We start from the raw sequence: 11,016 nt of genomic DNA, 5'->3' as shown, positions 1-11,016 counted from the left end.
AAAAATTCTACTCTATTCTAATTACACTATGCCATCCTTCACAGGACATTTACATTTTCATTACAATAGCAAAATGTCGAGAGGCTGTGAAGGCCCTTTATGAAATAAATCAAAATTGTTGAACAAGAAAATTATTGTTATGACTTGTTTCATAAGAATAATAATAAGAATTGTTTAAAAAAATCAATAATAGTATCTCAAGATTGTGAAATAATTCAACGGACAATAAGTGAATCCTTGTTTTATTTCTTGAATTATGGTTATAATGCAAACAGCAGTGATACAATGTGTAAGTGCAGAGTTTGCCAAACAGCATTCTTTTACTTCAGTTGTTTGAGCTGTCAGGACACAAATAATCTCACTGTGTATTCTTGTTAAAACACACCCTGCTGCAGCCGTGTTTCAGTGGCACGATAATAGCTCCTTTCAGTGTCTTCAGTCCGATGTTTCTGCCTGTGTCTGGTGCATGCACTGACGTCAGATTTCCCTTCTCTCCTCCAAAGCAGACAGCTGTGTGCACTTCCTGTTGCAACACTCACGCCTCTAAAACGGTTTCACAAGTCCCAATGCTACTGGTATGTTGTTATCCACCAGCATAAAATTTATTTTTATTCCAGTCATGATTAAATTTACTACTTCTACTGTGCAGATACAGTTTCATAATATATAAAGCGTATTTGTTACCAGGAGTCAGTCAGTGGGGTTAATATGTGTGCGTAACTCCACAGGGACATGGGGACTGTTATAATAACAGTATACTATACTAATTTCATTTATGAGTTTGGACCATTATACAGCGCATTTTGGTCATCAACTGGATCAATTTTAAAGCCGATGGGTCGCAGCTTTAAGATGCTTGTCTTCAGAGAGTACCACCATCCTCTCCAAGGGTACCAAACTATACCATCATCTGTTGCAGCACTGTAATGCCCACTGGGGTAGTACAGGCCATTAAGATGTGCTGAGTGACACCTATGAGCAAAATAAGTCGTTATTTTTCCAACAATGAATGGCTGTGAGAGAAAATCTGAAATCATGACAGACATACTTGTTGAACCACCAGCCTCCTTTGTCTTCCTGTGCACAGTTTCCATTGTAGTTATCGTTGTCTTGATCGTAAGTGCTGAATTTGATGCCCTGGTGACTGGCCCACTCTGACACCCTGACCTGATAGTTTCCAGACAAAGCGTCTCCCGCTGTACCAACATAGGCTCCAAAGGTAAGATGGTAATAATCCTGCAAAGAGAGAGAGAGAGATGCTAAGAGCCCTTGCACTTATATTTGGTTAGAATGATCATTTAAATGTTCGCTAATCTGTGCAATCTGTGCATGTTGTTAAACAAAAACTGTAGATTACATGATTATTTCTTTAAAGTCATTTTCACTCCTGAATTGTAAAAGTAGGCTACTTGTTACAAATATGATTTGAGGGCATATATTCTGTAATCTATGACAAGTACACTTTAAAACTCACTCATAATAAAGGTTGTCAAATATGAGGAAAGACACAAGTAACTGGACTACTCTCATGTAACTTCCTGTAAACCGGCCAATCAGAATCAATCTATTCGTTAGATCATGTAAAGAGCAAAGGGGAAACATTTGTGAAGTGAATAAGATACATGGATTAGACTGTTTTTTTTTGCTTGTAGATTTGAATGGTCACTTAGTGTTCACACCTTTTCATCAGCTACTTTGAAGTTCTTGTACTCGGCATACCGCTGGTTACCATCGAAGTCTTCCAGGTAGATCCTCAGAGTATAATTTTCTGAAACATAAGAAGATTCCTCTGAAAATAAATTGTTATCCAAAACAAAGTTAAACAGTGCAGCTTTAAATAGCCTATAATTAAAACACACACACACACAATTCTGACCTTGGGCAGTGATGTAATGCAGATTGTCATTTCCAAGCCAAAATTCTGCCTCCATGTTTCCAAACCCATCCTTATACTCTGACCATGACCTGGTACAGATAGATATTGTTCTTCAATAATGATTTTCAACAAAGAACATTATGATTTTTCTTTACACTCCTCAGTGATCAACACACCTATTGAAGGTCTCTGAACCATTGATCCGTCTCTGAAAGACAGTCCAACCACCTCCTTCACTCATGTCGCAGTAGACCTGGATGGGGGAAGGGCTGCCCATGGCTTTGATTCTGTATACACCACTGGATTTGGAGCCAGAAGTGAAGAGCTGGGAGCAGTCTGACACACACACACACACAGATGCAGTGCATATACACTCTTTATTTAACACATCGGCTCTTCTTTCTACAATATGAAACCTAAAATAAGGTTTCTGTCCTGAGGCGCTGACCCTGACCTGTGTACTGTGAGTCCTGGTTCTGGTCATCTCTGCCGTCATGCTTCTTTCCAGGCTGGTTCCTCAGTTGTAATCGGTGTAGGAGGATCTCTTGTTTCTGAAGCTGGCCCTTCAGGTGCTTCTCCTGTTCCCGCAGACGAGCCACCTCCTCACTGCAGCTCTCTAATGCCTACATACACATCATCAAGTGCTTTATTTGTGAGCATATTCATTCACTCTTGAGCTAAAATATGCAAACACTCTGTCCCTCTGCTATACATTAAGTGCTATCTTTACACTGATACAGATAGATTTTACAAATCACCACTCTATCCCTTACAATAAATGATAAATGATAAATGTTAGCCTCAGGATATGTTTTTGTCAGAGTCGTTTGTCTGCTCTTGTCAGGGGATGTCATAATAAATCAGCTGGCTTTTACATTGACTAGGTGACATGAATTCCTCTCTGCTTGAAGCCTGTTATTTCTGGATGTGGAAAATGTGTTTAAGGTTGAATGGCTGTATCCTTAGAAGACAAAGAGGACACATTTCTCAATATAACACTCTGTCTGTCATCATAACATACAGTGCAAAACCTTTTTATCCAAAAGTTGGATTTTCCCTCAGAATTTCTGAATACAACAGGTGTAATTATCATAATACCATCTTTAGTGTACATTATATTACATATTTGCACATTTTAAATACGTCTGTTTGCATATTTTTTGCTGACACCCTATTTTATGCCTCTATGTTTATTTTGTATGTTCATTTTTATTTAGTACTCTATTTCTATTCTTATGCTGTATGCATGCTCTCCTGTAATGCTGCTACAGGATTACCACACACACAACTTGGTGTAAAACCCCCCATAACCCCTTTGTCTGATTTTCAGTATTCCCAAATAAAGCAGATTCATGTTAAAATCATTGTCCAATACCAAAGTGTGGAGAATATAACACATTTAAATGAACAGATATAATTTAATATAAGCGATATAAGCAACATCAGTCTGCCTGGCTAATTTCATACTAGTATATAAATACTAAAAATACTTACATACAGAGATCGAATACAAGCCGTGATGACTATCTGTCCTATGAGCAACAGTACCACGTGGCGCCTCATCTTCGTCCTTTATGAATATCACAACACTAAAAGGCAAGAAGTGCAGCGAGAAAGAGGCTTCTCAGAGTTGTTAGTGGTTATATCTGTTTGGATTGATCATATTTTCCCCACAGCTGCAGCCAAGATCTGATAAAATACCAGATTCTCTACAGTCATAAAATACACAAAGTATGCAGGGAGTATCCAGAACAGATGCTCACTTACCAAAACCAGCCACACTTTCAGGAAAACAATCCCCTTTAATCTTAGCTGTGGAGTAAAAATCAGAACTGTAATGGATTTAATGATGATCGTTTCCACTGATCATTGTGAGCGAGTGGCACTGAGAGACTTTCTGAGGAGCATCTTTCAAATAAAGATACTGTAAGCGGCTAAATGTCACTGAAGGTCAAAGGGGAAGAGGAAGACATTTTACTTCAAAGGATTACTGACACATTTAAATAACGATTTCATAAGAAAAGAGAAGCCAGCTTTCTAGGAAAAGAACATAAGATTTTGGATGGTGATGCACAATGGTGTGACTGAAAGCATACATGTTGGATGGTTCTTACTGTCAGCAGTATGTGATTTGAAGATTCTTTTTTTAACATGTTAGATCCCATAGCATTAAAAAATGAATTCATATCAGTGTCATTCATGAAACCACCGTTTTTTTTTCTCTTTATACAAAAATTATGTCAATCAATAGCTTTGTACCAAAAACCAACAAGAAAAAGACATGGAAGACAAAACCATTCTTCGTAAAACACAAAGCCCTTTATTACCATTTCATTTTACGACTTGATAAGGAGTAAGCATTAGATTTGTTGGTTAGAGACTTTTACAGCAGTGTCATGCAGACATTACATTCACACTGTGACAACAGAAATACAAGCATTAATCAGCAAAACTATTGTTCTGAGCATTACAAATTATTTTTGACAAAGTCATTCTTTTAAAATTTCAACATAACAAAGAGATCAATCCCTAATGATAAACTAATGGGTTAACTATAAATATTGCACTGAATATGACATGTGAATGTCAAGAGTGAGTGTCAAGTTGAAACTTTATTAGTCATGAAAACAGCTACCAGGTGGTGGCACCATTTTCATACACAACAACACACTAACTGAAGTGTATAATGCTTCATTTCTATAATAATGGTTATAAAATAGATACAGTGATATAAATTCCACTGATGTGACGTTTTTTCGTTTATAATACTGTAATTTGTCATTTCTTCACTTTGTTTTGTGTTTGCTCAGCATCCTCTTGTGAGCCAGGGGAGCTTCCTCTTTTGAAGTTTTTACACTAATCAGTGATCCTGAAAACACACACACACACAGTTTTCAGTGTTTGCTGACCTTCTACCTCCAGTTAAACTGTAAGCTATAATGTAAAAATATCCCATTACCTTTGGTATCCGCTGCTCCTGTCAGGGGCGAGTGTTCAGGATCATCTGGTTGAGCCTCATCAGACTTCTTATAGTAATACGGTTGATCAGGAGGTCCAAACCTCTGCGAACACACCACACAGATACATTTTTATTAGCTGTCTGTAATGTGAAACCACAGTCACTCATACAGAAACAAACATAGCGCACCTTATCAGGCCACATGAAGCTTATGAAGAGGATGACAGGGAGTCCAATAGTGAAGACGTAGACACTCAAAAGCCAGGGACGCTGCTGGATGGAAAGTAGGAGGCTCTCTAAGATACCTGGCTAGAATACACATGCAAAGAAAACACAGCGTATAAACATAATAGAATATAGACAGACTACTACAAATATCAAAAACAAAAAAATTTGATTGTTTTAAGATAATATTAAAATATTTTATAAACTGTGTTTTAAATTGTAGTGAACCTTACCTTGGCTGCAGCAGACACTGGTGTCATACTGGCTACCAACATCACACACAGCAACACAAAGCTGATCTCCATCTGTCAAACACATCGTCCAATACACAAAAGTGTTAAGACAGCCATATGTGCACAGCACCTGTACACACGGAGGCATCAAACTGAGATAAGATCACTGAAAGATCCTGTTAATCTAAATGTACTGTTTGAAATAAGAAGGGCTCCTTTTAAAAAATACAATTAAACTGAATATAACTCAATAAACATACAAAGGTAAATGGGAAGTGAAGTTTTTACCTTAACACAGAGAGTATTAAGTTTCCTGGAGCTCCATAAATGTCACTTCCTGATATCTTACCGTCATGTGACCTTAGACTTTGATCCTAAGTTAGTGGCTCCAGTTACACAGTGACCACATCACACACACACACTGTAACAAAGATAGTGTCTTAATATTTTCAATTAGTTTTTCAGTAGCAGACTTTAATAATAAAAATGTTCACAATGACAAACACATGTTTTAGACAGGCAGAAGGTATTTCATTGCCAGGAGCTAGTAGTCATATACACACAGTAGTAGACAAAACACACAATCTCTTTATTATTACTTTACGATAGAAAAAACAGACAAATAACACTTGTAGACTAAACTAAATGGATTAACCCTTAGAACCCCATGTAGTTTTTGAGATTGTCTCCTGAATCAGTGGTGACACATTATTGTGTATATTTGGTTATCATTTCTGATGGAACCATGTCACACATGTTTTCAAGTAAGACAATTCTGAGTTTGATGATTTATTTATATTTTTTAAATCCTGAAATTTAAATTAAATACACACATTAAGAAGGCATCAAAAACATTTAGAATCATCAGTTGGAAAACTAATAAAGGGTTCTTGTCCATCACAGCCGGATATTGATTTCACTTCGCACACCATCACCCCCAGAAGCGCTCTCATTGCCGTCAGCGTCTGACAGGAAGCCGCTGCCTGTGGCTACCGTGGTGATGTTGTGCTCCACAGCTGTAATCCGTTGTTTCAACCGAAGCTGAGAGGAGTTGAACTCACTCTGCAGACGGGCCAAACATGTCTGACAGTAAAAGTATTGTTGTTAGTCAACATTAAGGACACACAGCCGTAGCAGTAACCTGTATGTAACACTGCAGTAACAGCACTGACCTGCAGTCGATCCAGACTGCTCTCCAACCTCTCCACCTTCTCCTCCAGCTCCTCTCCTGCAGACACATTCACTTCTTCCAGAAGCCCTTCCTTCTGCAGGATGTCCCGCCCCCTCTGCTCGAGCTGGGCCCGGGCATCAGGAAACTCCTGAAGCGCCTCCATCAGGTCTTGCTTGGAAAGGCAGAAGAGGTCAGAGTATCCCAGGCTGCGGATGTTAGCCGTACGTCTGTTCCCCATCTTGCTGCCGCTGATGTTCAGGATGCTGATTTCTCCGAAGCAGCTTCCTGCCGTCAGAACAGCTAACTGGGTGGCCCCGTCCTCCCCCACCACTGCCAGGTGGCCATCTTTGATTATGTACATCTCTTTACCCACATCTCCCTTTGGAAATAATCAGAATGCATTTACATCTAAAACTTGACTACAGCAGTAGTAATTGATTGCATATGATTTCGGCAGTACATGTAAAGTGATACCAACCTTTCTACATATGTAGTCACCAGGGCTGAAAACTTGTGGTCGAAGTTTTAACACCAGTTCTACAAGAAGGCCTGCCTCACAGTCCTGAAAAATATGCACCTGTATCACAGACACAGAAATAAAAGTGTTAACCCTTCTGTGGTCAACAAAGAAAGCAGAGACGCTTGTTTCAGATGGGTTCTCTCATGTAAAATGTGTTCCACTGTGGCCATATGAGCACAGTGTCAAAAGGTAACAATAAGGAAAACACAGAACAGAAGTTTACCTTCTTTAGTGTGTCTAGGTGAACATTAATTGCAATCTCTGCTCTCAGTTTGTTAGGCAGGCTCCTCAGCACTTCCTGTTCATCTATCGTCTTCTGATTGGTCCAGAGGTAGTCGAACCAGCGAATGACGCGCTGCTCCAGCACTTTGCTGACATGTCTGAAGTGCATATAATGTTTGAGTGCATCCACGCGGGTTTGAAAGGATGCTCTTGTGGCATTCATGTTGGAGATCATGGATCCCACATTACCCACAATAGAGGCAAAGATCAGAACGCCGACCTAGGACAGAGATATCAATAGGAATTAGGTTCCACAGTGTAAGGACGGTTTTTTGTATGTATAAAGGAAGATAATATGAGCTTACCAGAAAGTCAAATATTAAGAAGAGATACTCCTCGTCTCTAACAGGAGGAGGTGTTTCTCCAATGGTGGTCAGAGTTAGGGTTGACCAATACAGGCAGTAAATGTAACTTCGCGTCAGGGAGCCAAACTCAGGGTCAGATGCATTTGGATAAACCCATGAGTCTGAGCCCAGGCCCAGGACTTTGGAGAAGCTGTAGTATCCACAGGCATTCCAGTGAATGATGACCAGGATGTACAGAACCAGTTTGCAGATGCGGAAAGCGTTGGCGTAGCCTGTGCGAGTTTCTGTGCGTTCAAAGAACTCAAACAGACGAGGCAGGCGCAGCAGCCGGTTAAATCGAAGAAGAGGAGTGTAGCTGATCCCAACATATAGGTAGAGGAGGTCCGTTGGAAGGATGGAACAGATGTCAAGTTTACACTGTAACGTTCGAATGTAGGTTTCTCTCAGGCGGCGTACATCTTTTACCATCATGCCCTGATCTAAAAATGCTGCGCAAAGAGAACGTTTTTAAATACAGTGTCATGTTAATTAGGACTCCACGGGACAAAAACAAAATTCAGTGTCATAATGGGAAGGTACCTGTGTGAAGACGAACAGCAATATCCAGGATGTAGACTCCATCACAGACATAGTCCAGCACCAGCCACAACAGCACATTTATATTCTGGAGCTCATCAAAACAGGCCCTACATAAAACACACAACATCAGCAACAGCAACCTCATATGTAGCCCCACAAGTGATGTGGATCACAATTCACATCAAACCCTTTTGAGGAGCTTGCAGTGTCAACAGAAACGGCAGCTGTTTATGGCACTAGCTGGACCAATGTTTAAGCACACCTCACATCTGATCAGAAAGATTACCATCAGCATGCTCATAAGCATTAATAATATTATATAATTAATATAATATTAATAAGCATTAATAATAATAAAGCATCCGTTCACACTGGAGAAAGTCAATCCAGCTAGGGTAGGATTGTATCTGGATAACCTTTAAGCTGGATACGTTCAGACCTATTTTCAAATCTGTCACACACGCTTGTCCATGCTCAATCCGGCTATTTCTGGCTTGTCTGTTGTCCTCCAAACCGCTAGGTGCCGCCTCGTAATATACAGAGTCTGTTCAGGCCACAGTAGGACCACGTGTGCGCATGTGTCGTGTGTATTTTGGTCCTGTGTCGCGCGTTCTTTCTTTGTAGCCCTGTCGAAAATAAAGGGTGAAGCTGTTGCAGTTCAATGGTTGTTTACATACACTTTTTGTACGCGACCGGGGAAGCTGGAAGTATCTATCTGGATATATCTGAATTCGTGTTGTTCAAACTCAGTAAAAAACTATCTGGATATATCCAGATATGGCCCGAATCCCGCTCTAGCCAGATTGATTTCCCCAGTGTGAACGGGGTCTAATAGTCCACCAACCTGACAACTAGTAAGGTCCAGTTATAGAACACTGCTGTACCAATCACCATCAGCCAGTGGTAGTATGCATTATCCGATGGGGATAAGACCAGAATATTACACTTTCTCCTCCTGAGAGAAAAACACAGAAATAAAGTTCTGTGTTAGTGTAAGCTGATGTTTCACTCTGCTCAGTGTGTTTATTTTCTTACGTGCGTCTCGAGCGTCTGATTTCACTCTCTGTGTCAGAGCCTGTGTGGCTGTGACTGAATCTGCTGGATGGAGCCTGAATGTCCATGTTGGCAGGGCCTCTGAAACGCTCCAAAAAGGAATCTGGACGTTCCGTCTCCTCAGCCAAACTCTTCTGAGCCCATTCTCTCAACGTCATCACCATACTAACTATCCTGAAGATCGACAGGCAGACAAAAAGTAGGATTTATAAGTAGTGATTACAACAGTCATGGTCTGAAATTCAGCAGACCTCCATATATAGCCTAACTGTGAATAAAAATGCTCATCTGTCATACCTGGACAAAGCCCCTCGCCCGCGAAAAGAATTCTGGGAATTTATGTCTCTCCTGTCGATGGCCGCCATTCTCTGAAGCTCAGAAGAAGTGTCATCACACATTGACTGTCCTCTACATATTTACACAAAAAAGAATAAAGTGAATCAAGAACAACAAAAAGTAAATGGCAAAAACAACGAGGCTTTATTAAAAATAAAAGGCGGTTAAATAATCTGTAGTGTTGAAGAGCTGGAAAGGACTGCAAAGTTGTAAATCTATCACTACAAACACCTGCCAGATTCTAAATGAGTTACTGGACAAGTCTCCAGGTCTTTTTTACTTTCATCTTACAACACAATGATTTATTATTCTATCATGCCTGTTGACCTTCCCAAGAGAGACATGCGCCTTTCTTGCTGGTGAAATTTAGAAAAGAAAACTTGGAACCAGCTGCAGACTGGACTTATCCCCTCATGACATCATAAGGGGCTAAAGACATGATTGGCAGAGAAACAGGGAAAGTTTTTTTGTTTATTTTATATTTATGTGTCTCTAGACACAATAGCAATACATACATACACATCATATGCAAATAAAAAGCAATATGACATCTATATTTAAACAATTTAAAAAAGACCAATAAATAGCTTCATGACATGTGACTCAAGGGTACATTGAACTGATCTGTACACAAGTATTGAAGGGTATATTTGTACAGATTTCGTGTGTGTGTGATGCACCTGCTTAGTGTGCTGTCAGCTCGGTCACTCTCCTCCTCTGTCCATGTTTTCACAGACAGCCTGTGTGAATCCTGAAGACCTGTCATACTACACACACACACACACACACACACACACACACTGGAACACTCAAATCATTTCATTTTGCTCATAATAAAAAAAAACTCCACTCACAGCCAAAACGAATGCAAACAATAATCACATCTAGTCATCATACAAACAAGAAGACTGACAGTAATAAAAGGGAGGTCATCCAGTATGAGGTCAACCTGCATCAGGCATCGCAACATAAAACCAGACAGCATAGCAACAGGCTGTATAGTGGTTTAACAACATTAGGTAGAGTCGGAAACATAGATGTTCAACAAACCTGATGAATGTTCAGATGTCCTAATGTTCAGCCAGGCAAACAGTCCAGTCTAATATTTATCTGTCATTTTCTTAGATCTCACAAGCCATTAGTCATGAAGCACGGATGAGGACAGGCTGGATTGATAGAGTGAACAAATGTAACTGATAAAAGGGATGATCACATGGCTCTCGACAAAAGCATCGTTTAAATTGCAAATTGTGTGTGCAAGTGTGTATGTGTGTGTGTGTGTGTGTGTGTGTGTGTGTGTTCCTTTCCACTAGCAAGCTCATCTGAATTCAAGAACCTTGTTTGAAGTGGCCTCTGAACTGCTTGTGTGTCTTTGTGTGTGTGAAACCTCCTGATTACTGAGAGGGAGACGTGTTTTTATGCACATTATGAATTGAGACATAATGTGCTTCAGATGGGATGTGTTGTTTGGTGTTTT

At 39.9% G+C, this 11,016-nt stretch overlaps 3 protein-coding genes across 4 annotated transcripts; all 3 read right to left on the bottom strand.

The window, feature by feature from the left end:
- Positions 1-225: 225 nt before the first annotated feature.
- fgl1 (fibrinogen-like 1) lies at positions 226-3,757 on the bottom strand. Of its 2 annotated transcripts, XM_028416522.1 has the most exons (8): positions 3,644-3,757; positions 3,371-3,465; positions 2,331-2,499; positions 2,053-2,212; positions 1,877-1,965; positions 1,680-1,768; positions 1,049-1,236; positions 226-972 (listed from the first exon to the last, which is right to left on the bottom strand). In XM_028416522.1, the coding sequence occupies exons 2-8, from the start codon at positions 3,437-3,439 to the stop codon at positions 774-776; spliced, it is 963 nt and encodes a 320-aa protein (XP_028272323.1). In that variant the 5' UTR covers positions 3,440-3,465; positions 3,644-3,757; the 3' UTR covers positions 226-773. The 2 variants fall into 2 exon arrangements, with proteins under 2 accessions (XP_028272323.1, XP_028272322.1); XM_028416521.1 differs by lacking the exon at positions 3,644-3,757 and having other exon boundaries at positions 3,371-3,540.
- Positions 3,758-4,250: 493 nt separating this feature from the next.
- On the bottom strand, positions 4,251-5,647 carry LOC114442875 (calnexin-like). The gene is made up of 5 exons (XM_028416708.1): positions 5,582-5,647; positions 5,294-5,365; positions 5,025-5,144; positions 4,836-4,938; positions 4,251-4,745 (listed from the first exon to the last, which is right to left on the bottom strand). Exons 2-5 carry the CDS (start codon positions 5,363-5,365, stop codon positions 4,663-4,665), a joined length of 378 nt encoding a protein of 125 aa, XP_028272509.1. The 5' UTR covers positions 5,582-5,647; the 3' UTR covers positions 4,251-4,662.
- A 543-nt stretch (positions 5,648-6,190) lies between these two features.
- Positions 6,191-10,305, bottom strand: LOC114442683 (cyclic nucleotide-gated cation channel-like). The gene is made up of 10 exons (XM_028416452.1): positions 10,220-10,305; positions 9,501-9,611; positions 9,186-9,377; positions 8,995-9,105; positions 8,151-8,257; positions 7,572-8,059; positions 7,208-7,486; positions 6,943-7,041; positions 6,466-6,843; positions 6,191-6,376 (listed from the first exon to the last, which is right to left on the bottom strand). Exons 1-10 carry the CDS (start codon positions 10,303-10,305, stop codon positions 6,191-6,193), a joined length of 2,037 nt encoding a protein of 678 aa, XP_028272253.1.
- Between the last annotated feature and the right edge of the window lie 711 nt (positions 10,306-11,016).

This window comes from Parambassis ranga, chromosome 10 (genome assembly GCF_900634625.1).
Source record: "Parambassis ranga chromosome 10, fParRan2.1, whole genome shotgun sequence".
NCBI classification, from domain to species: domain Eukaryota; kingdom Metazoa; phylum Chordata; class Actinopteri; family Ambassidae; genus Parambassis; species Parambassis ranga.
The sequence above is the reverse complement of the archived record's forward strand: the minus strand, read 5'-3'. Positions and strand labels throughout refer to the sequence as shown.

Bases quoted from the DNA above. Each gene is read 5' to 3' on its own strand.
- fgl1 (XM_028416522.1), bottom strand. From the start codon at position 3,439: ATGAGGCGCCACGTGGTACTGTTGCTCATAGGACAGATAGTCATCACG. The intron at 2,500-3,370 runs GTAAGTATTTTT...ATGTGTATGTAG, and splicing joins CTTGTATTCGATCTCTGTAT to GCATTAGAGAGCTGCAGTGA. The intron at 2,213-2,330 runs GTCAGGGTCAGC...TGTGTGTGTCAG, and splicing joins CCAGGACTCACAGTACACAG to ACTGCTCCCAGCTCTTCACT.
- LOC114442683 (XM_028416452.1), bottom strand. From the start codon at position 10,305: ATGACAGGTCTTCAGGATTCACACAGGCTGTCTGTGAAAACATGGACA. The intron at 9,378-9,500 runs GTATGACAGATG...GTCGATCTTCAG, and splicing joins GGGCGAGGGGCTTTGTCCAG to GATAGTTAGTATGGTGATGA. The intron at 8,258-8,994 runs GTTGGTGGACTA...TGTTTTATGTAG, and splicing joins TGGACCTTACTAGTTGTCAG to GGCCTGTTTTGATGAGCTCC.
- LOC114442875 (XM_028416708.1), bottom strand. From the start codon at position 5,365: ATGGAGATCAGCTTTGTGTTGCTGTGTGTGATGTTGGTAGCCAGTATG. The intron at 4,939-5,024 runs GTGCGCTATGTT...GTGTGTTCGCAG, and splicing joins GCTTCATGTGGCCTGATAAG to AGGTTTGGACCTCCTGATCA. The intron at 4,746-4,835 runs GTAATGGGATAT...GTGTGTTTTCAG, and splicing joins AGGAGCAGCGGATACCAAAG to GATCACTGATTAGTGTAAAA.